The following is a 26069-nucleotide window of genomic DNA, read 5'->3' on the forward strand; positions in this document are numbered from 1 at the left end:
GCACAGAGAGAGAATCTCACTTCTCTCCCAGTAGAGTCACTAAATCTTTCTCTGCAAATATGCCCCTGAAACAGTATGTTCTTATTACTATTTCTACAGCCAGTGCACATGCATTTGGCTTTACGGAGTTTCATAGTTTACAACGGTAACTCACTGAGCAACTGTTACACAGGCAAACACTTGAATTTACTCTGGAACATACTTCCCTTATATTACCAACTGATTACAGCAGAAGTTCTTTTTTAATGACTATATGAAGTAATACAAGTTTCACAGGCTCACAAGATTGGTTCACACTCCTCTGGTGACTGTACCACATTAAGGACAGCAGAAATGGACATTCATGTCCACTTCCTTACACAAATTAATTGCTGTTCCTTGGAAAATACAGGTCGGAAAGGGATTTCATCTCATGAGCAAAGCAATAAAATCAACCCTGTGTTACGTTCAACAGTTCTTTCCTTTTACAAGGAAGTATCTTACAAAGCCAGGGTTTGGCATTATGTCTTCCCAACCTCATTAGGGTAAAAGCAAAGGGTTCAGCTATATGCTAATACATGTTAGTGTCCATCTATTGAAGATGTATGGAGTAAAGCACACAGTTGGAATATTTGGCTAAAACAGGTTACTTGTGAGGAACTGAGCCACTCACATGATCTCAGTGTTTTTTAGGACTACATCCACAGTTTCCCATGTAAGCAGCAAAGTGAGCTAGTCTGTCTGTCCCACTAGAAGGCACAAAAGTTGTATTAGAAAGAGAACTTTGATCAGTTCAGCCTTTGCTAAAGCATAACATATCTAGGAAAACACAGTCAAAAAGCTGCACAGGTACAAATTCTGCTTCCTGAAGGTCATAAACTATAAATCACATTTGGATGTGAAAGCAACAGCATTCCTATATTCTGCTCTGGGTGCATTACTTCTGATCTTGAGTGAGCTTTCAAAGTGAATCAACCCCAGGACTTCGGTTCATGGTTGTGTCACAGTCTCTGGGCACATACACTGGTCAAATTATATTAGATGTGCTCCATGCATGCACCTCCTGCACTGCAGCTGCTAAAATATGTTCATCGAATATCGAATCAGAACTCATTGAATCAGACTAGAGCTAGTCAAACCTGTGTCACTGAGAGTGATGCACACTGTGGACATCATACCCTCAAGACAGGTACTCTTTCTGCTACGTTACTTATCACAAAACACATCTCCTGTTAGAGACAGGATAATAAACCGGATGGTCCTTCCACACATGTTTTTATGATCCGCCAGTCCCTTACCAAATATATCTTATTTAAGGGCAATTAATGATAGAAGACCATTCTAAGTCTGTCTCGTTAAACTATTTTTTAATAAAGCAAATGGTATGAGATAGAAGTAAATTAACAATAAATAAATTAACACAAGTTGGGCAGTTTTGACTTAGAATGAAGACACTGTTCTTACTCACATGTATTGTAGGTTCATGTTTTTCACAAAAGCATGACGGGACACAAATCTTAAACCTGAATCCACCACGGTCCTGGGAAAATAAATAAAGCTGTTAGAATTTGTATTTAAAATACAAAGGGAAGTGTAATGATAATAACTTTTAAAATAAGAGTTGGGATGAAATCTCTACAAGGCTCATCTGCAAGATTTACAACTTTCCTCAGTAACACACAAAGTTTGGCATACAGTTTGATAAGGTCTCTACATGCTTCTGTAAAAAAATACAGAAAAAACAGCTTTACAAAATGTATCCCATACTCACAGATTTTTAAGTCCAACATAAAATCCAACCTCATTGTCATTGATACTTTCTAAATTGCGCTGATTTGCGATGTAACTGTTGAAAAAGCAAAACAGATAGAAGTAAGTGGATCCTTCCATGACTTTGACTGCTCAGAGATCATGCACTGAGGTATGAAAGTCAGTAATGATTGCTGACCTACTGCAATTAGTTCAAAGTCCTAATTAGAAGAGCAGAAGTGCTCCTTAAAATCTTCCTCATCATTTAAATGGTACTTTGTGGGACGGGGAGCAGCTCAGTTTTACACAGGGGAAATGAAGAAAGCAAGTCAACCTGAAGGCCAAATAAAGCTGCATTACAATGTCGCCATCCTCCAAAACATATGTCTCCTCATGGATTTAACAACAACAAAGTGGACAAGTTTAAAGGTAGTACTGGAGTTATCCCCACTTACAATGAGGGACAATCAGACTTCCCCAGTCTTTTCGATTGTGTTGTTAACTTAATCACATCTAACACTTAGTTTTTCCCTGACACAAAGTAATTTCAGTTCTTTTTACAGGGTGTGGCAATGGGGAAACTGAGAAAATAGTTTGTACTTCATGTACACAAGCAGGAATTAAGAGAAGAGAAACTGCCATAGTAGACCAAAGAGCTGAGTCCACTCACGTATCATTTACCTCTGCCCAAAAGAATGCAGGCATGTCTTTGTATTATCACCATGTGAGATCTATGAATATCCAGTGACATCCCACAGACTGGAAATTAAAATGTTCACAGCAAATGTATCATTACTTCTGCAGAAAGAAGTTTCACCCTGCAAATCATACAGTCCAGGAAGAAGAAATAAGTGGAAACTGCAATTCTTCTGACATTACAGGCAGAAAAGTATGCCTGATTTAAGGCATGCCTTGCTAAAGAGTCCACACATTTCAAAAGATAGGCCCAGTCCCAGAAAAACTTAAACAGAGATTGACATGTGTTTTCATAAGCATCACAAACTAACCAAAGATGTGGGTTCTCCTAAAATGAGTTAGTCTTTCTTTGCTAGAAGAAAACTTTTCTTCATTCTAAGCATTTTTTAGAATGTATTTAAAGGGAATTCTGATGAATTAGTAAGAAAGTGTATTGCTCTTTCAAAGGCAATCCATGTACCTCAGCTGATTGTGTTAAGAGAAATTCACTGTGTTTCTAAATCCCAGCAGAAGCCTGAGAATCCCATAAGTTGGGTTGGGCTCTCCTCCAAAGCTGCAGTGCTGACTTGGGCTATGCTCTCACCAGGCACCAGGAAAAGAAAAAAGTTTCCCCTAATGGCATCCATTGTCCCTTGGGAAAAAGAAGGCCAATAAAAAAACAATGCGTGATGCTAGATGGAGCACATTACTACAGCATCATATGACATCGGCTGCTCTGCAAGACTTTTCAGAATAAGATTAACACAGTGTACCCATTAGAAGGTAAGAGTCCTTTGTTTTTTGTGTTTCCTTTCTTGAATTTTTAAGACAGCCTGATCTACTATCTTGGCATTTACTAATCTATTTTGTTTGTTTGCTTTTTTGTGAGGTGGTAAGTTTACATATTTTGCCAAGTAACATGAAATAGTATATAAAAATCTATCAATTCTTTAATCTAAGAGTCCTGCAAGTCAATGATCATACTTCCTCTAAACATGAACTCATTCTTCAGTTAAGTATCGTCTTCTCTGTCACTTGGACCTCGTAACGCTAAAAGAAAGTTATGCAAGAGGTTTCAAAGATACCTTCCTCATCCTGTCCTCAGTTATCAAACAACAGGAATCCTTTCAAGGTCAGATAGAGATATGGAAATCACGTAAGAGCAGGAATTAAGGAAAACGGACAGTGAAACACAGAGTATGAAGAGACTCAGATTTAAAGAAAAGAAACAGAATAACCGGTTGCACTAGATAAAAATTAAGCCATAAAAGAAACCCAAAACCCTGACAAACACTGCCAAAATACAGATCCATCACTTAAACACAAGTATCACCCATCCACATCTGACATTCCAATTTTAATCACGCAAACATTTAACCAGAACCACTCACTACAAGAAACTCCAGAACCTGACATAACTTACAGTTTTGCACAAAAATTTGTTAGTGTATTACATCCTGTGTTAAGCCTCAGTGTAAAATAGTTCAGCTCTGCTGAAGCCAATGAAGCTACCACAATTTACATCAGACAAAAATCTTAGTATGAACACACAATCTGTATAAAAAGATTGGTATTGGTCCACTGGGGAATAGACCAAACAGATTATATTTGGGAAGTAGTAGCATGAGTTTATGGTACCTTCTTTCCTTCTCTTATTGCATTCCTTAGAAGAAACTCTATGTGTGGGAGAGGAGGGCACTCTTTACTCTGAGCTGGTACTAGTTTCTTTAAGATGAATGATTTGTTATTCCAGTTCCTAGCTGAAAGAACCAAAAGAAACCATTGCTTTTCCGCAGCCATACTGGTTGGGACCCAGAATTTTTGTCTAAGTGCAACTAACTCAGTAACTGCTCTGCAATACACTTGTAAAAACTCTTGGTACAGAACACAACAGTAAAGCAAAGTTCACGCAGTTGGAAGTCCTTGAAAAAAGAGTGTACAGATGTAATTTACCATAAACAGGTCTTCTTACACTTCCTTACTCACTTAACAAGCCTGTTTCAAGTTCAGCCTTTGCAGCTATGTCATAGCAGTCAAAAAGAAAAGAGTAGAATGATGTAGCTGTACCCTGTAAGGGGAAGTTGCTCTTTGGTTTAATTTAGAGGGAGATCTGAAATAAAACCTCTCCCTAACTGAAGTCTATTTTTACCTTCTTCACAACTACTCTACCTTAATGTTACTTATCATCAAACATTAATACTCTAAAAGCTTTGACTTGCAGTGGGCGACGCTGAGAAATGTAATTTGCCTGCTTGCCCTTAAGAATATCCACCCTATTCTTTAACTGATCATTTTTATTGTAGCAAAAAGAAAAACATACTGACTCACGGCTGGCTGAAGTCACGTGAAGAGCTTGGAAGCTCCCACTGCACACAACAGCACTGCAGCACTGCCAGAACCTGGCTGGATAGCAGTATACAGACCACACGTATCGGTTCACAAATACTGGCTGCTGCCTCTAAATCAAGCCTGCAGCTGCCTACAAAGATATTTGCTGATTATACTATAGCATTCTGCCTTTCCTTCAGTGAGTAATCAGTAAACAACAATTGTCTTCAGACCTTTAACTTAATCTCCCCATTGTAAACTACAGATTAATTCTAATAAAGGCATTCAGAATCACACACTTAGGATGCACACTGCAACCTACAATACCACGTTGATCTCATCACACTTCAGTGGCTAATGAATAGTGTCATACACACTTCACCACTGCTACAACATTTTGGAAACAATAGCTTAAAATCCTAACCTATAAGAGTCAACTCCTCCAAATAAGACCTCCTTTAAGAGGGTGGTCTTCACTTTTGCTCATTACAAGAGTGAAAGGCTACAGATTATGTTTCACATCAGTGAAGCAACTTCTGAACTGCAAGAGCATTAAGAGAAAGTGGGTTCTGATTTTTAAAGCCATCTAGATTACTTTATTCTATAGTAATTTCAAAAAAGGATTTCATGCCACTTTCAAATCTTTTCCTGAACCTGAATAAAAATGGCCAGCAGAAATATGCCTTTCTAACATACTTACTCTATTTCCTATACTCCATTTGGAGCTGTAAGGACATGCTGGAAAAAAACCTAGCACATGCTGGTCTTAACAACATAGACGCAAGCAAACAACACTGTAGTGCAGCTCAAGAAGTATTCCTGTTGCCAGAAACTCCCTTTATGGGAAGCATATTTTCTTAACACTACAAAAAATAAAACAATTATATGTCTAGCTCTAGTTCATACAACTGGGGAAAAATGTTTTTTAAATTAATAAACACTCACTGGTGAAATGTGTCTGAACTTTGGGAAAACTTTATATTCCAAGTTATTTTTTCACTAAGTCTTTAGGGGACAAAGGCAGCACACTTCAGACATTGAACTGTCAGTAGATGAATTACCATTTAATGACAGGTCACATATGTCCCTAGTCTATACTACTGTGAGAGCTGTATGTTAACACTGAAAATTAAACATTGAAAACTTCCCTAGTGCCATATCTTCTTACAAACTCAAATGTCATACCAAGTTCATCAAAAGGTAGGCTAGAACTTAGAGGCATTTTCAACCAACATAGGCCAATTCATTGGTATGCATTAAGATCACGTAAAACTTGTAAACTTGATACATCACTTGGTGAAACCTGGCATATTCAATGGGTTTTATTTGTAGCCCCTCTGAAACCAAGTTTAAAATAATGCTGAAGTGGTATGAACTCACAGTTGGAAAATGAAACACAGAGCTACACAATGTTGCATATTGGGAACATAAAGTTTCAGACAGATGTAGGCATCAATGGTATAACCTCTGCTCAATCAAGAAACCTTTCTGCAAAGAACCAACCTTCCTTTAGGAAGGAAATTTCTATCAAGCAATGAGCATGATATAGACACCTAAATCCAACAAGTATTCTACACATATACAAGCTTACTCCAATTATTTTATTCTATTTTGCTTTCTCCATCTGGTACTGTAAGTGCAAGATTTCACGAGGATGACTTCAGGAAACAGAACTTCTACTGCTAGAGGAGCATGCCATAACTCAGGAAAGATGCAGTGTGTTGAGATGTGTTGAGACAATCCATGGTGGACTTACCTAGCATTCAGCAATTTTACCAGTGCTTGACTCCATCCTTGGCTGCCTGATGTCTCCTGACAAATTCTGAGCAAGTACTACAGTGGTATTTTTTTTTTTTTTAAACCGTGAATCACCCTGTATATCACAAAGAGTGAAAAACTGGTTGCCACTATCACAGGTTCCCTAAGGGTTTTTTCCTCACATTTAGAGTATTTAACCATAAGTCACAGAAGACTACAGGAAATAGCCCTCCACATGCCAGTACAGCAGCTCTGGAGACAACATAATCAGCTCTGGGATCTTTCTTTACACAGGCATGCCCTTTTTTTGAGCAAATCCTGTACTACACACATCCCACACTCAGGTAATGTGTTGTCCAGGACAATCTGGAACTCAGCATCTCACAGGCAAGGTCAGAGATCAGTTAATTTCAAGAATTCCCTGTTCTTGATGTACGGCTGTGTCAACTGCCAGGAGGCAACAGGGCCCAGACATTCTGCTCCACAACAATATACTATTATCTAATTAGTAGCACATAGTTGCCATTGCAAATTGATTCTCCAAAGCCATCATCCTGAACCATTAGTGCCAACCCACCAGTTTAAAGCAGAAGAAAAAGGGAATTCAGTGAAGATACCAATCTTTTTTTGGCACTGCAGGAGCAGATCCACACCCTTGCTTATGACTACAACTGCCTGGAATATGGGAAGTCTATGGTTTGCCAGCCAACCTTAGTTCCCACTTTACAGCATGAAGGCAAAGTAAAAATAAATGAATATGCCTGGAATGCAAAGTTTACAGAAAGTTATTGTAAGGCAGGGAAAATGAAATGTAATACATCCTTGGTCTTACTTATGTTTCTGGCTTGGCTTCAAGATGCTTGGTTTTTTCTCTTCAGATAGCAGACTACCGAATCAAGCAAACTTAAGACATTTCATGCAGCTGTCCAGATTTAATATTTATGCCCTTGATGAGTTCCACCTTCAGAATTACTTTCCCCCAAATTCATGCAGAGCTTATTTAAGTATTTTCTCAATTTAGAGACCTGGCCTCCCCTTTGAGATCCCCAAGTTTGTACATTTGGTATTTCATCAAGACATCAATTTTTGATGTTTTTCCAGGAAAACATGAGAGCTACAGATTAGTTTTTCCTTAGCAAAGGTATTTTGGAAAAGCTGATATTCCTTTTTATTGTCAGAAGGCCAAAAAATGGCCTATTTATTCTCAAAGAGATATCCTAATCTCTGATGTTATACTTATCTTCAAAACACGTCTTCATCCCCTGTGTATGAAATAATTTATGCAGATTGCTAGGAAGAGGCTTAAACTCCTGTACAGACCCTTTATAATATATATGCTAAAAATGACACAGTAAATTAACATACAAGAGGAGAGTAGTGAATGTGCCCTTCCATTATTTCTCAACAGAAAGCAGTCATAAAGCTATTCTTTATTATTATTGTTGTTGTTGATTATGTTATTATTTCCTAGCAAGGACGAAAGAGCATCTCAAAGGAATGAATAAATACAAATATATGTGACATTTCTTTCTCTCGCAGAACCACCTAGTCTTCAAAAAGTAGTAATGCAAATACTCTCTTTTCAGCACTTGCATACACCATCTCTATAGCTGTCACTGGCCTTGATGCAAATGAGAATGGAAAAACATCAGTTCCACAAGAGCACAGTAGAATTTCACACAACCATCCCTTACATGCATCTTTTTAAGTCTCTCAGTGAATCGAAACATTAAAGCTTCTTGGTTGCTGTCAAAACCTTGGAATTCTCTTCCTTTCAGGTGCACATACTCAGACAGCGACTTTCTGGAAAAAATGTCTTAGGTATCTGGACATCCTTCAGAGTTAGATAGCACTTCTGGCATAAATCAGTATCCCCCACAACAGTTTTTTTTTCCTGGCTCTGGGTTCTGACATGTTCAATATTCCTTGACTCTTTCACTCAACATAAGAAAGTCCTTCTGAAATCTCCTTTGAAGTCAGTCTTCTCCCACATATACAATTCTCAGTGTTTGACATTAATATTTGGCTTTTTTCAGTTTAAAATTACTAGCTCTTAGAATATCAAATACTCTAATCAATCTGCTCTGGATTGTTGGATCATCAAGACCTATATCCTCACCTGCTACCCTGTCCACTGTCTCATTCACTGCGTGCAGTGGACCTCATGCCAGATACAGATCAAAAAGCAGTACTTCCAAAGGGTGGAGCAACGCTGCAAAACTTAAAGCCATCTATCCAGGAAAATCCATCTATATCCTGTTAATACATTAAATTTGCTGAACAATTTGACTCCTCGCAACTCAAACAATATTCCCCTTTCCATAAACCAGCAAAAAGTTTCTTTTTTTCTGTTTTTATTTAAGTCTCAAGAGACTACATATGGTCATAACCTCTACCCCTTTTCTGTGCAAATATTACATGGAGAACCCAACTGGTAGACGTTTTTCCATTCCGCAAATGATATCATCTGCTGCCATGGTTCACAACTGGTTTCCTAGACTCCTTTCTAATACCTGTGAAATATCTCGTGTAGCCCTGACCACAGATCTGTGTCTTCTCCAAGAGATTCTTGTCTTTTAATGAAAAACACACATGAATAGAATTTCACATTATGTTACTGAAACATTCCAAGAGGGTTATGGGTTGTCCTTTTGTCTTTCCATGATACTGACTTTCCTGACATTTACCTCTTTCTAGCACTAGAACAGGTTGCCACCTTCTGTATGTTGACATCAATCTTACCACTTAAATTTAGCCAATGCATTTTTCAGAGAGCGTTTCAACCATTTGTATTGCCTTTCACAGTCATTCTTCACTGTTTCACATTTATGTGCTCTTCACAGTTTCCTATTTCACCTCATCACATTTATTTACATTACTGTATAGTCCACTTCTCATTTTAGTTGGCCAATCTTTGGAATTCACAGCTTCTTCCATCAGCATTATTCTACTTGAGGAATCCTGTTCTTCATTTAACATAAGTAGTTTCTTACTTACACTGCATATATTAGCATAGTGATGTGTTTATTACGCTTTCTGCGCAATTGTCAGAATCCAGAATATTTCTAATACTCATGCTGACTGCCACATTGCTGCTACTGTTTCCATAACTTTCCACGCCCTTGTACTAGGCCAGTTTGATTCTGAGCAAATTCTCTGTCACAATGATACACCCAGACAACCGTCCTATGTCTTTCAGTTTTCTCTTTGTATTTCTGTATGTTTTGCTATGCGACAAATGCAATGCTCCTTCTACACTGTGATCAACTTGTACTTAAAGCCTGCTCACGGATGTATTTGTTGGTATACTTCTAAAGTGTAAGGAAAATACACTCTTTTGTAAGCATTTCTTTTCCATTTGAATAGTTTGAAGTCTTAGATCACCTTCTCTACCATTTTACCTTTGAATGAAACTCTTACCCTGCATGAACCTGTTTCACAAGGTGACATCTTTAGCTACAGTCTTCAACCTTCTTCACTACCCGTGCAAAGCTGCCTTCTCCTCACCACCACTACTTTCACAGCATTCTTCATTTACCTTCAAAGCTTTTGTCACTGCTTATGAGCAGAGTAGTATATCTCTCATTCTCCAGCCTGTTTCTGCTTATGGTTCTCATGACTGCATCCCAGTAGCAGACACACCTTCCAGCATTCCTCCATCCTACACACCCTCTGCAGCATTGCCCCTGTCCCAAGACATACATGGTGATGGTGAATTCTTCACCTGCAAATACAAGATTGATCAGCATTTTGAGGATACCTCCAGCTGTTGGGACTCTCACCTCCTAAACCTTCTATTTTAGACACTCAGTGTGAAGAGCAACACTGCTACAACTTCATTAAAAGTCATGAGAACACACAGAAGTGCTCTAAAACAGGCAAAAACCCTTAATGCAACCAAGCCATGCAAGAGAAGGAACAACTGCCCTGTCTCAATGCAGACAGGAGTGCCACAAACAGTTGGAAGAAATGTTCAGAGCAGGAAAGGAGGAGTCCACCCACACCAAACTCTAAGGCAAGTAGTATCTATTTCTGCACCTGTGCTACCTTCATATCCCCTAAATGACATAGGCTTCAGGCAACAAGACAGTCATAGTACACAAATGTGATCCAGGATTTGCAGTGGTGTTTACAGCAGAAGTAATATCCAGCATTAATATTTTTCTATTTAGGTGCCTTGATGTTACATGGATTTGTGCCAATTCAAAATGTTTGCAATCTGTTGTAATTTTATTATATTTATAAATAATGCCAAAAGCACTGCCAGCCAGTCAAGGGAGGGGATTGTCCCACTTTAGTCTGCACTGGCTGCACCCCAAATATTGTGTGCAATTTTGGGCACCACAGTATAAGAAAGACATTAAACTATTAGAGACCATCCAAAGGACAGCAACAAAAATGGTGAAGGGTCTTGAGGGGAAGCCGTATGAGGACCGGCTGAGGTCACCTGGTCTGTTCAGCCAGGTGATGGGGAGACTGGGAACAGACCTTATCACAATCTACAACTTCCTCATGAGGGAAAGGGGAGGGGCAGACACTGATCTCTCCTCTATGGTGACCAGTGACAGAACCCGAGGGAATGGCCTGAAGTTGTGTCAGGGGAGGTTGAGGCTGGATATAATGAAAGAATTTTTCACCCAGAGGGTGGCTGGGCACTGGGAAAGGCTCCCCAGGGAAGTGGTCACAGCACCAGCCTGACAGTTCAAGAAGCATTTGGACAATGCTCTCAGGCACGTGGTGTGACTCTTGGGGATGGTGCTGTGCAGGGCCAGGAGCTGGACTCAATGATCCTTGAGGGTCCCTTTCAACTCAGCATATTCTGTGATTCTGTGATATGTGCACAGTAGAGTCTTAGAAATATGCTTACTTACTACCACTCTAAACTTAAAACACTTAAAGCATATGCTTATGTACACTACATAGTTAGACCCATGGAGTCAACAAAACTGCTCCCAGCTGGGAAGTACAGTATATATGTTTACCAGGTGAAGATCACCGTATGCATCTTGTGTTCCAAAACCTGTTTCTAAAAATTAGAAGAGGTAAGACTGGAGAGGAGAATAGGAGATGAATATGCAATAGACTATTCACCCACCTAGTGGGTGGAAAAATTGGGGGGGGGGGGGGGAAAAAAAGACATCTTTGTATGAGGTTGAAGACCACAGATTTGGAGGAAATGCTCCAGAGGTACCAGGTTCAATTTCTTCCTCTCCCTAAGGAAATATGATTCCAGTCTCTCAGAAGATACCATATTTACAAAGCCATCTGAAAGAAGGTAATCTCTACCTTACCTGTTTATGCTGTTCTCATTTTTGCTTTAATTGAGCACTCAGTGAAGCAGGAGCAGGACCCAGCTGTCTCACTACACAAATAACCATCACAGCCTCTTAGCTAAACAGACTGTCCTGCTCTCTGACCCAAAAGCACATTTGAATATTCCATGCCAAAGAAGGCAACTCAGACAGGAAGAACCAAGGCAAGCCCACATCTGTACACCATACAGGACCAGCAGTTAAGATGCTGACATGCAAGACCTTCATTCAGACCCATGCTCTGCTTCTAGCAGAGCAGCTCTTCGCATGCATGCTGAAATGGTTACCTAGGACCACAAAATCAGTTTACTCCACAGTATGACCCTGCTTGCTAAAACAAAGGTCTTGCTTTTGCCCCTCACTCCAGTGACCTAAGTCCCCAATGTTTTCTTAATAGCCAGTGGAGATGGAGGGGGATGACTGCATTGGGTAATTTGCAGTGGGACCCTAATTCAGCCTCCTGAATCACTTCCTGGAAGAAACGCGTTCTCCATTGCGGAGAGTAGCCAGCTGAGTTAAGTGCCTTCACAGTTGGTAGGGAGTTGCCAGATTATAAATGCCAAGGCCTGGGACAGTCCCAGACATGATTAGTAAGTCCAGCGCATGACGCCCACAGCACATGCTGTGGAAAGGTCTCCCAGTCCATGCCCAGTAAGCCTGACAAGCCCAGTTTGTGCACATGATTTATCCACATATGCTTGCTGCACTGTCTGGCATTCAGAAAACCAGACAGTTGTTGCAAAAGAATGGGAAAAGTCACATCCTATGCACTCTTCACATGCATCTTATTGTGCAACGTGGGGCAACCGTGCTCCGCAAGATACCCGCTGAACACTGCCTTACTTAGTTTTACAGGTATGGTTAAGAAATTAAAAAGGTAAAACTAACTTTATTTACATCTAAAACTGGAAGATTTTTTTTGGCTCACCTGTCAAACCAAGAGGAAAAATAGGTGACTTTCCCAGCTTCAGCTACAGCTCTGTGGACAGATCCTTCCATAAGGAGCTCAGAAGCGTTGCCATTTCACTGTTGTCTATTTCAGCAATGGACTGACTTAATGTTGATTAATGCATTGCCTTTCCTTTATTTATATATCAGACAATTGTACACAATGAACCATATATCCTCTATGAATTCATAGCAGGAGCTGCAACTTTTTTTGCACATGGAGGTTCATTCCAAAGCAAAATTATCTAAAGTATTGTAAAAGGCTCCTTCCTGAAATACTCAATCTCAGCTTCCACTTACCTCAACATATTTAGTATTCATACAGAATGAAAATACAATGAAAGGCAAAAAAATCTGCAAGTCAAAAACACATCAAGTAATTGAGCAACAGGCCCCATCTCTTCCAAACTTAAAAAAAGCAAGAAAATTCCTGAATCAAGCTTCCTTTCATCCTTCACATACGTATTCTAAACTATGCTGGTGAAACACTAATTCCATTCATTTTAGTCACTGACTTTACATAGGCCAGAATCCCAGCCGCGGCTTCCCCCTGCAATGAAAAGCATCTAACTACCTTGCAAGATCAGGACTAGTTTGCTTTAGCAAAGTAAAATTCAACTTACACCACTCAAAGATTACAATCTGTCAAAGTGCCTCTGAAAATAGCTTGGACACCTTTGAGCTGCTTCCTTCCATCCTATCTTACTTCTGAAGAAAAAAAAATCTCATTACTTCAGGCCCTGTCTAGGAACAAAAGAATATTGACCTGAAACCTGATCTCCAAGAATTTATCCTAACAATGAAAACATAACACAGAAACATATATGGCTGAATTGGTATTAAAAATATTTAAGTTTCAGCTATAGCCTCTGTAAATGATCAACACTCAATGCAGGTAATTTTCTTACAAGAAAATAGTAAAAAATAAATGCAGAATTTCCATGGTGTGACTGCTTTCCAGTAACTCCACTACAATTGTGCAATGTGACCATGAGATGATTGCTGAATTCAGCACATTGCACAGAGGAAGCAGAGCAGCAAGTGAGATGGAAATCCTGGATTTCAGGGGAGATAACATTAGCCTCTTCAAGGATCTTCCTGGAAGACTACCATGGGAACAGGCCCTGCAGAGAGAGGGGTTCAAGAAAGCTGGTCAATAAATGTTCAAGCATCACCTCCTCCAGGCTCAAGACCAGTGCATCCTGACAAGTAAGAAATGGGGCAAAGAGGGCAAGACAGCTGCATGGATGAGCAAAAATCTCCTGTCAAAAGTGAAGCACAAGCAGGAGAGATACACAGGAAGTGAAAGCAGGAACGGGACACTCGCAACAGACATAGAGATGTTGTCCTGATGCGATGCATTCACATGTGCTGAGGAAGCCGGCAGACAGCACAGCTGGGCTGCTTGCAGTTGCCTTGGAAAAGTCATGGCAAGCAGGAGAGGTGTCTGAGGACTGGAAGAAAGTAAATGTCACCCCGGTCTTCAAAATGGGCAAGAAGGAGGACCCAGAGAACTTCCAGCCAGTCAGCCCCACCTTGACCCCTGGAAAGATGATGGAGTGCCTCATTCTGGAGGCCATCTTTTTTATCCACATGGATGGCAAGAAGGTGATCAGAATTAGTCAGCATGGATTCAGCAAAGGGGAATCATGCTTGACCGACCTGATTGCTTTCCATGATGGGACAACTACCTGGATGGATGAGGGGAAAGCAGTGGCTATTGTCTACCTCAACTTCAGCGAGGCTTTAGATGCTGTCTCACACGATATCCTCACAGGCAAGTTCAGGGAGAGTGAACTAAACGAGTGGACAGTGAGCTGGATTGAGAACTGGCTGAACTCAAAATTGGCAGATCCCAAAGAGCTGCAATCAGTGGCACAAGGTCTAGTTGGAGGCTCATCACAAATAGTGTCTCCCATGGGTCAATACTGGGTCCAGTGTTGTTAAATTTGTTCGGCAGTGACTCAGAGGGACAGATGCCTCCTCAGCAGGTCACAGATGACACAAAGCTGGAAGCAGTGGCCAATACCCCAGGATGCAGCCTTGACAGGGTGGGGAGATAGGCAGAGAAGAACTGTCAGAAATTCAACAAAGGCAAATGCAGGGTTCTGCACTGGAGAAGAATAACCCCAGGCAACATCTCAGGCTTGGGCTGATCTGCTGGAAAGCAGCTCTGAGGAGGACCTGGTGGACAACAAGCTGTCCATGAACCAGCAGTGTGCCCTGGGGGCCAAGAAGGCCAATGGTGTCCTGGGGTGCGTTAGGAGGAGCATTGCCAGCAGGACAAGGGGGGTGATCCTGTCCCTCTACTGTGCCCTGGTGAGGCACATCTGGAGTGCTGTGTCCAGTTCTGGGCGCCTCAGGACAAGAGAGACTTGGAGCTCCTGGGAGAGACCAGCAGAGGGCTATGAAGACGATTATGGGACTGGAGCGTCTCTTATACATAGAAAGGTGGAGGAAGCTGGGCCTGTTCAGCCCTGAGATCAGTCAGAGGTGATCTTGCCAATATATGGAAGTATCCGAACAAACAGTATCAACAGGACAGAGCCAGGCTCTCCTCGGTGGTGCCGAGCAATAGGACAAGAGGCAATGGGCACAAACTGATGCACAGGAAGTTCCACCTGAACATGAGGATGAACTTTACTGTGCACTGGAACAGGCTGCCCAGAGAGGTTGTGGAATCTCCCTCACTGGAGATATTCAAAAACCATCTGGACACAACGCTGTGCCACGTGCTCTAGTGGACCCTTCTTGAGCAGGGAGGTTGGACCAGGTAATCCCACCAGTAGTCCCTTTCAGCCTGACCCATTTTGAGATCCTGTGATACTGTATTGTTCTGTTTAACAGTATCTATGTAAAAACACAGAATCTCCATACACACATTTCAGAACAGGTAGTAGTTTGGTTTGCCTTTTGCAGTTTCTGAAAATAGAGGTTCACAATCAAACAGGAATTAAGATGCGTCCCAATTATATATGATCATATATAATTTAATTGCAGTGATGTACTACATACATTTGGATGAAGAGATCGTCAGAAACATAACAGCATCCTGTAAAAAAGCATATTCACAACCCAAGCAGTAGAAGGTTTCAAACCTCTATGGAATTATGTCTCCATTCGAAATGCATGTAAATTAGTGAATTTACAATCTGCTTTGCGTTTTAAAGGACAGTTTTTAAAGAACAGTTTTACAGCGGTAACAAGCTAAATATACATCTAACATCAACAACACATTGAAGCAGCTTTACAGTTCTTTGCTCCATTTCTCATTTTTTATTACTCATTACCTGCTACACTCCTCCTGCTCAGGCAAGGGTATCTGGATTACCACCTTAATGGCCATACTCTTAGCTATTTGTGTAGTTACAGATGACAAACATGGGAGACACAGAACTAGAGAACTGCAGTCAAAAAAAAAAAAAAAAAAAAGGATGGGGGATCCCTCTTTACTTTACAATGAAAACCAAAATGGAGAAATCAGGCCCATGTTCAGTTATGTAAAATTTTTTGCTCTACAGTGATTAGCGATCCAGAACATTGCTAAGATACTTTCTCTGTTACACTTGTCAGCATAAAAATAATGAAGAAAAAATAGAACCTGAGAAATCTGGAAAATGCCATCCTAAAGATATCACAGGCTGCACTGCCAAGCCCTGTTTTCTCATTAGGATGGAAAAAAATGGAAGCTTCTTAAAAACAATGTACTCAAGACCAAATCCTTGAATTTATACCAACATCTTTCATTTCAGTACATTCATCCCAAATCTCTCTCAAAACTCTTGGGTGACCAAAGACAGAGGGAGAGACAGTGTTCCTGCCACCCTGCCCAGCACTGAGTGTCTCCTGAAGGATGCTTCTGTCTTCCAGCCTCATGAGCTGTTTTGTCTCAGCCTGCTTGAGACAGCCTCAGTGGAGGCCCTCAGGAGCCCTATCAGTCCTCATAAACCACAAGGGCAACATCTAGAACAAGACATACAAAAGGTTCCCTGGGAGCAAAAAAATGAACATATACAAAATTCAGTGTTTTGTGATCCTGGAGTATTTTTAAAGCCTAGAAATTACAAAACTGGTTTTCACAGTGCTTACTTTTAACTTACCTTAACCAATTATCCAGCTCTTTAAAGGAAGTTTAAAAAAAAAAAAGGGACAAATTCCTAAAGGAAGTTATTACGTCACCACAGTCCAAAATGCCTTTAATAATTCGTAGCTTGATGCCTCATGTATTATACAATTCCAAGTCACCAGAAATAACTTCTCAATCCAGCCAAGTCATGCAATGATGCACAGCCAGAAGTTGCTTTGAGGAGGAAGGGGCTAGAGGTTGAGGATCCTTGTAGACAGTTTTATATTACATTAAATCTACAACAGCCTCAAAATCTAGAATAAAAAAGACTCAAAATACCAACAGCTCTGAGCTTCAATGAATTTAAACATGCCCTTTTTTTTAGTACAAGCTCACGTGACTTGTTAAATAATTTACTCTATAAATTACTTATCCTGTCTTACTTATTAACAATTCTAGAGTGCTTTATATAACTGCATTAGAAATTTATTTTGTGGTTTTGAAATGTACGCAATACACAATCACCTCTCTTTTAATAGGCAAGAGCTTAAAAGTCGCCTACTATTTTGTTGGCAAACAGTTCTTCCTGAAAAACACCAATTAATTTCAAACCTCATTCACCTGAATAATCATAAGTAAACATATTAATGACTTGATAACAGAACTGTGAAACTAGGCCAGGAATATACTTGGTACTGCAAGTCACTTTAAAATCAAAGTCTTTGAAGAGTCATGTACACTGAGATACAACAGCAATAAATTTTCCTTAATGAGAAAATATTACACTGCTCCTCTTACAAGAAGTCCTGACCACTCTAAAAATTTCTCATTTACTATCCTTTTAATATTTTTGTATGAGTGATCTTGACAAGGACTACTTATTTGCTATTGTGCCTGCAAATGCACGGGTTTTACAAAACTGATAAAGTCTTTTGCTTTTGTCACTCTTGGTCCTTGGCTTTTAATGTATCAGTGACTGATACCATGATCCTAATGCAGAACCTCATTCTGGAGTTCAATTTATCTCCAATAATACGAAAGTGACCAAACAATTATTACAAGTACACTTTGTTATGATAAGCACTGGTACTTGCTTTCCAGATAAAGACCAGCCCACGTCATCACCTTAACCAACTGGGCAAATCTAAAATCTATCTTATTTACTGTAATAGAAAACTATGCAAGAACAGCCAGGAAGAGAAAGAGTGAGAGAGATGACTAAGAAAGCACCAGGCATAAATACTTTTATGCCCTCCCACACCAAGTTTCAGCAGCTGGCCTTCATAGGGCTGATGCAGAAGTACCCTCTCCATAGATTTGGATGCTGTATCCAAGAAGGAATCAAGAAATACCTGGACTGGGACAAGACTGCTTATAAATTCTAAACCACAATCTCCACCTGCGGACCATAATAGAGGTGAAGCACCTGGGTGTGGTGGAGGCTGCTACAGACATGGTACCTCATCTCTTTCCCATCTCTTAAAGCCAAGTAGAAAACCCTGGCTGCCCACTCACATCCTGCCTGCTCGGTGCCATCCACCTGGCCCACAGCCAACCCTCTGCACCACCATGGGCTTCACATACACACCCTGACCATGCAGTTATCCCAGCACTCCCAGTGCCTGTGGCTGGGGTAAGGAACTGAACTCAGCACACATGCCCTGGGTGCCTGTGGATGTTTTGCCTAGGACTGCAGGATCCACTCCTGTCAAACCCAGGACTGATTTCAATATACTCAGGAAATACACGGGAATAAATTCTTCAAAATAATTGTCTTACACTTTTCTAATGTTATTTATACCAAGAGTAATTCTACCAGAGACCAATGGAATGTATCTGCAGAGCACATAAAAGAAGATCCAGGCCTGAAGCTTCACAAGTGAAATGCAACACTCCAGTCTCCTAAATCTGTTTCTTAGCTAGAATTAAGCAAGATCTGCAGTGTTAAAAACGGCTTGACAAGCTGTACCTACTGTATTAGAACTGCTTCTGTACATACTTACTGTTTACCAAGCTCACACAATGAAATAATGTGAAAACTACTGCAGTCCAATTTTTAATTTATGTCTATAAACTAATTAAAGGGCCCCTGTGTTTTATGTTAAAAGCACGCATAAAAAGACCATCTTAAATACGTGCAACAGCATCTCCTGCGAAATCCATGACTCAAAATTATTTTTAGATCACCAAATACAACAACGTGCAATGTCACAGAATGATACAGTAAAAACCAAGAAGAACTGTAAAGACAATGATGCTCAAAAAACCCAGGAAAATTAAAGCCAAAAGTATCAATGCAAAATGACTAGACATGTTCTAAGTTGATCATGGAAGAAAATGTATTTACAGTATGTGTTTTCTCTTCTGGCCTTTTAAATCAGAGATAAAATTCTAGAGGAAAATTGCTCTGTTACTTCTAAACAGAATGCACTGGATAAAAAGGCTACCAAAGCCTATAAAAATGATCACAGATGCGTAGCTCAAAGTAATTTTTTTTCTATTTAAGCAATCTACAGAACATTACATAAACATCTGAATCAGTAACAGTTATAACTCAGAAAGACCATTCCTTTATCACAGGTCCTAAAAAAATCACCCAAAGGTAGGCCATATATGAGTAGTAAAAATGAGTGCCTCCAGCTTTTCCCCCAAGCACATGCAGGGAAATGCAGCAAATTGACTCCAACGAACTGCAGGAATGTAGCCCAAAGGCTAGAATTTAATCTAAAATCACACCGTATTTCACAATACTTTTTTATTGTTTCTAAAAGACACTGAAAAACAGAAGGATGGAGAATACAAATAGTGAGAAATCTGTATAGATTTGGACCAAACACGCTGGTATCTTTTACATTAAATGCCACAGAAAGCAATTCAAAAACAGGGGTACGGAAATATGAGTGAAATAGCTTGAGAAGGTTTTTGTCCCGAGATCTATCATCTACCCATGCAGTATCCAAAATTTTTTGCTCTGCAAGAGGCTTTCTTAGGCAATGTACGTGCATGCCATAGTGCTCTGAGTGGTGAAACGATGCAGGATTTAACACGAAAAGCTACGTAACTCCCGCACCAAATACTGTCTACGAGGCCAAAGAGGATGGAAACACCACATGGGAATGAGAAGAAAAAAAACTTTTTTCCTCACGGTTAATTCGGGTTCCCTAATTCCCTCCCAATTGCTGACAAGCAGCACTACGTTCATTCCTCTGCAGGTTTTGTATTTTTTCCTTCCAACCACCTCCACTGAGAAGGTCAAAGCAGGTTCGCATTCCTATGGTTAGGGCATGGAAGGCAGTTTACTGTCACTTTTTGGCGCATCTCTTCCTTTACTTTTCCTTTTTTTTTTTTTTTTTTTTATAATAGTAGGATAATAAAACACGAGAAATATGGGGCGAAGGAGAAGCCACCCACCAAAACTCTCGGTTCACAGCGATAAACTGAGGAAACGAAAGTTAAAAAAAAAAAAAAAAGAGAGAGAGAAAAATAGAAAAAACCCTCTGTTTCATACCTGCGGCCGCCGCAGAGGTGCGGGCTGAGCGGTGAGCACCGCTCGGCAGGAGCTGGGGCAGGGGTCGGAGGTGAAGCCCCAGCCCTGTCCCGCTCCCCAGCTGCCCCCGGTCCCGCTGCAGCCGGCGCCGACCCCCTCCCCGGTTTCCGCATCGCGAACAATTAAGATTCATCATCTAAACGGGCTCGCAGGGGCAGCTCTAGTAAGCCGCGTCCAAAGAGAATCGCACGGGGCTTTTAGGCTTCCAGCCACCGCATCTGCTCTCGGAGCAAGAGCCTCTAAGTGTGGGTGAGTTCCCCGCCACCCCCGCCCGCAGCTTCGCCCGCCTGCTCCGGCCCGTCGCCCCCGCGCCCGGCCCCGGGCCGTACTCACATCTCGGTGACATTATCGCCCTCGGCGCTCCGCTGCGGCACAGGGAAGGAGGCGATGCCCGGCGACGACTTCGTGCACCAGATCCGCCAGGAGCTGCACTCGCAGGACGCGGGGCAGCCCAGCGCACCCGGCCAGCAGCCCAGCACCAAACAGCACAAGCCCCACAGCCGCGCCAGGCCGGGCCCCGGCCTCCGCCGCCAGGACACCATGCTCACTCCAGCACTGCCCCGACGGCCTTCTCCTGCTCCCGCCGCCGCCACCGCCGCTGCCGGGGCGCACGGCCGGAGGGTGCGCAGCCTTCCGCGCCGCGGGCGGGCACCCCGCGACCGGGGCTCACATGGGCGCGCCGCAGCCGCAGCCACAGGCGCCCCGCGGCGCTGCCCGCCCCGGGGGCTGCGCGGGGCGGCAGGGGCCGGAGCTGGGCGCCGCGGCGACAGGGGCGAGCGGGGCCTCCGGCGCGGCGCGGCACCTGCCCCTGGCCCCGCGGGCGGACAGCGGCACCGCCTGCCCCCGCGGCTGCTGCTGATGATGCTGCAAAACGCGCGGGGCGGCGGGGGCAGGTGGCGGAGGCTGCGCTCCTATTTGTGGGGGCCGGGCGGCCGCTGCCCGCCGGAGGGACGGCGAGCGGGCGGCGAGGGAGCCGCAGCGAGCGGCGGTGGCGGGGCTCAGAGCTCCGCGCTCGCCGCTTTACGCACCGTCTCCTCCTCCCTCCAGCTGATAATAAAGCAGCTCCGGCTCCTGCTCCAGCCAAAGACGGGGAGCTGCCGGCAAAGTGACGTGGGGCTGACGCAGAGAGGGGCAGAAACTCCACAAAATGAGCCTGAAATAAAAATGAAAAAAAAGACAAGAGAGGGAGGAGGGGGGAGCGGGGGAGAGGGAGGATGCCGAAGAGCAGATACCAATGGGCAGCCTGCGCTTGAGCTTTCAGCCTCGCACGTACACGTACATACACACACACACATACAGGCGTACACGCACTCCGCGGGACGGGCAGCGCGCCGCCGCCTGTGCGGGCTCTCAGCCCCGCCGGGCGGACGGAGGCACGGTGCCGAGATGCACCTGGCATGCTCGCCAGGGCGGGAGCTCGCCATCGGGTGATAAACTGGGATGGTGCGAGAACCCCGGGAGGCGATGGATGAGCGACCCTAAAATGCCTTGTTTTCCCCTTGACAGCTCCGCGGCCGGGGCTGCTTTTCGTTTTTCTGCCCCCACCCCCGGTTGCGGGTTTCCGCAGCGCTGCCGGTGCGCCGGATCCCGCCGCAGTGCCCCGCGCTCAGCGCTCCGCAGGCGCCACCGCGCGTCCCGCCGCCGCCGTGCACCGCGGCCCGGCCCGCGGGGGGCCGTGCACCCCCGGCCGCCCCACCGGCCCCCGGGCGCCGGGGGGACGACACTCGACACACCACAAGAAGAAGTTATCATTTCCATACGTCGAGGCTGAGGCAAGTCTGAATGACATACGCGTGTCACGTATTCGCAGGTGCAAAGAGCAGCTGATCTGGGATGCTCTTCCCTTGCCGTTTCTGAGACTCTGTGTTTCTGTCCTGGCACATGACAGGTAGTCCTTGATCAATGTCGACAGGTTCTTCACTTACCACTCTACCATTGAGTATAAAGATGTTGATGGTCCTTTCTTACCTAATAACCCAAGCTGAGTATTTTGAAATGACTAAATGAGGGCGAATTAAAGAAAAAAAGGTTACGGAATTCCTGTTACAAAGGTACAGAATGAACCATTAATACAGTGTTAGAAGGTGCTCAGGAATCAATTTGACATGGCACTTATTCATTGAAAGTGCACTGCGTTCTATTTGCTTCTGCTCAGGCTAACAGGAAAATCCACATCTTACTGGATGTGTTTGTAGGCCTGGCGTGGGTTGGTTGATTTTGCTTTAAAAGAACATCCTACTAAGAAAGTCATAGCCATACCTAGCTGAAACACCTTATATAGAAGTAATATACCTCCCCATAAAGCAACAAATGCAGAGTGTACAAAAAGACATAATTGAAAGTATTGTCAGTCATTATATTTTTAAACCAAAGTTATTGAAGTTTAAGTGAAATTGTTGTATAGATGCTCAGAGTACATTGCCTCTCTATGAAGTTCAGCACTTTGTCCTTTCTAAGTAAAACACAAGGAAGATGAAGAGAGTCCAAAGGAGTAACAAAGCCAATGATACTGCATAAAACCATGGAAAGATGTTTTGTCTATGCCTAATATAAAGGTTTTTTGAAAGGGACTAAGACCTTTAAAATAAAATATTTCTCTAAACAAAATATTTATGGAAGGATGGCAAGTGAGATTAAAATGTCATGTAGCAATTTTCTAGAGGCAAAAGTTGGTGATTTTTAAAGGATTTGGAGGAAAGAGAGACAGAAAAATTATTTGCATAAATTGCAGTATGAGTCAAATTACAAAAGACTTTGAGAAAGAGCCTTAGTGCAGGACAGAACTAAAATTTTGAAACCTCTGAGTTGCTGCAAAACCTGTTCTCCAGCCAAATCTGCTTACAGCTTTGGAAAACATGCTTTATTCCCCCTCTCTCTCCTGAAGGAACACAAAGACATCAGCTCTTTAGGGCAATAAATACCCATTGTAACTGTCCTAGTGATTTTATGACAACAAGCTCACATTTGTCTAATCATATATAGGCGTATACTGAACATTATTCTTCCACAGAAATCTCTGTGAATCTTTTTTTGAAATTCTTTTTGTTTTCTGTGAATCTGCAAAATTGAGGAGTTGTCTAAGAAGTTTCAGATAAAACCATGCAGTTGAAACAAATTGGCTAATTAGGTAATTCAGTAGTGTTGAAAGAGTAAAGTTCTGTAGGCCAGATCATACATTTGTAAAGCTGCAGGTCAGTGTTAAATAAAGCTAGAGGAAACACTTGGAAAAGGGTATCATCACCTGTTGTGGTAAAGATCAGTTTATATTTGCTGCAATTTAAAAGATTTCTCATAGGAATGTTGCTGAACTGTACTGTAATCTTGTCTTAGAAAGTTTGAGACACATAGGTTTCTGCATGACAATGCCAAAAATTACCAGGTGTGACAACATGATGGTAAAATTACCAAATACTGTTAAAAATCTATTTTCCCTCTAAAACTAGTATTTTACCAAAATTGACTGGGGGAAGAATGTGGGAAGATAACAAACTGAAAGTGTCATATATTCAGGCCACCAAAGTTGTCAAAGTGAAAGCTACAGAATGCTCTATCAAAAAATACTATTGCTGGCTTAGTGGGGGAAACAGCAACTCTTTCTACAGGCATATCTCCTGCTTTGAGTCTTTAAATTCTAGAATTACTAAAGGGTAGCTGTACAAAGAAATTCTGAGGTAAATCATGACTTTATTTCTACATAGGTAATTTTTCTTTCTGTGTTTTCTGTGCATTTTTTTTCCTCATAGATTCAAGAAAGTAGAAAATAACATAAAATACTCAAATACTTCCTATTAATCAGTACTTAAGGAAGAGCCACAATATTAATCAGTACTTAAGGAAAAGCCACAACTAAACCCCTAGAGACAAATAGCTTTCTGGTAGTACTACAAGACCAGTCATCCTGAAGGTGGTAAAACTATAGCAAAAAGTTGGAAATATGACAAAACTATAGAGTGTGATTAGAGGGCTAGAAAATATGTATTGAGTCAAGATTGAAAGAACTCAGTCTCTTCAGTTCATGAAAGTCTGACAGGAGGTTCAATAACACCCCTGAAATATGTATCAAGGACAGGTAATATTTTTTTCCTTGTCTAAAGCATAGGACAAGAAGTGATGCACTTGATTTACAACAAGGCCGATTCATGTTTGACATTATGAAAACTTTTGAAAAGGACAGTTAAGTACAGCAAATAGATAACTTCGGAGAACACTCAAATCTTGAGTAATAGAGCCTTCTCAAGCAGGTGAGGTAAACCTCTTCAGAGCTGGCAAAGTAGAGTCAGATTTGCCTTAGGTAGGTGAAAGCAAATTAATGACTTCCCATAAATTCTGTTCCTTTGCAATACACATTTATTTGCCTTTTTTTTTTTTTTTTTTTTTTAACTGACATAAAGTTATAGGAGAACATTCATCTGAATATATTACAAGGAAAAGCTGAAGATGCTGAAAAACTCAGTGTTCGTTTGAAATCACTGTCCTAAAGTTGAGTGCTTGATTACTTTGAAAGTTTTGAAACTTTAACTCATACGCCATACACAAAGAACGTACTGCAGCTTAGGAATTATAATAAATATCCATAAAGATTTAAACTTGTATTTCTGGAAAAGAGGCAGGAGCTGAAAGCTCAAAGAATCCTTGTGAGAGTACTGTTATTTAGGTGGAGAAATAAGAAATTATACTACAGAGTCTGGGAACAGGTAAAGGCCACACGATTTGTATGTGTGCTATGGTATCCTATCCCATCCAAAGGAGTGTATACAGAAAGGCCAGTCTTACCAAAACTGTGCAGAAATAAACTGCTTACATTTTGCTTAAAGTTTGTAAATTTTTAGCTCTTGCAAGAGGGAGAGTATGGATGGTTCATGGAACCTCATGATCTTACCAGAAACATTTTGTTTTCCAGAGAAATATCCTGATTCCCATGAAACTTTTCACATGGAGGCGTTCTTGCGTTCAAGCTAGAACTGTGGTCAGAAACACACATCTATACCATGACTCAGAGAAAGCCTGTGAACTAAAGTCAACAGCATCTTTTGGGTTGACTACACTGAGGTGTACCTGCCTCTCTTACATGAGATCCCACATCTTTTCCCTCAATGACAAAATCTGGCTTCCATACAACCCTTTTCTGAATTTCCTCCAAATACGAGGCACTCTTTGAGTGTTTTAGCCTACATTTTATTCTTTCCAGTGTTCCACCTATTTGCAGATTTATCTAGCTGCTTTATCTGGACTGATTTTGCATTCCTAATAATGGAAACATGTTTGCCTTATCACTTTGAAGTACTGCTCAGCCTTCATTGGCTTTAAAGTGAAGCTGAATCCTGCCACCTTGTGGTCAAGAAAATTATCACAGATCTTTATTTTCGGAAGGAGGGGAAAAAAGAGGAAATGATGAGGAAAGGTTTATTAACTACCATGTTTATATTAAACAAGGAATTAGATGAGGGTCTGAAGATTTAATGGTTGGGTCCAGTTCGATATTGCCTGAGATGTCTACCTGAGATCTTCTGAAAAGAAGAGTCCCTCTTCTAGAGACACTGTTCACACCATGGACTGCCACTTTTCGTATCCTCACAGTTTTGAAGCTGTGGCCTCCCCCACAACCTAATGCGGACAAGACACTTATCCAGCTTCTCATCCCATAACCTCTGTCTGTCTGATGGCTCGAGGTATTAATCACAGAGTTCTGGTTGCGCTTGGTCACGTT

At 41.8% G+C, this 26069-nt stretch overlaps 1 protein-coding gene across 6 annotated transcripts in view; it reads right to left on the reverse strand.

Moving 5' to 3' along the window:
- The window catches only part of NTRK2 (neurotrophic receptor tyrosine kinase 2), a 200512-nt gene extending 179582 nt beyond the window's left edge, over window positions 1-20930 (reverse strand). For all 6 annotated transcript variants that reach the window (XM_048291143.1, XM_048291148.1, XM_048291144.1 and 3 more), the window contains exons 1-3: window positions 20696-20930; window positions 1751-1825; window positions 1448-1519 (exon numbers count right to left, since the gene is read on the reverse strand). In XM_048291143.1, coding sequence (XP_048147100.1) covers window positions 1448-1519; window positions 1751-1825; window positions 20696-20904 — 356 coding nt within the window. In that variant the 5' untranslated portion in view covers window positions 20905-20930. The remainder of the gene's footprint in view (window positions 1-1447; window positions 1520-1750; window positions 1826-20695) is intronic.
- Between the last annotated feature and the right edge of the window lie 5139 nt (window positions 20931-26069).

The sequence above is a fragment of the Corvus hawaiiensis genome, chromosome Z (assembly GCF_020740725.1).
Source record: "Corvus hawaiiensis isolate bCorHaw1 chromosome Z, bCorHaw1.pri.cur, whole genome shotgun sequence".
In the NCBI taxonomy this organism is placed as follows: Eukaryota; Metazoa; Chordata; class Aves; order Passeriformes; family Corvidae; genus Corvus; species Corvus hawaiiensis.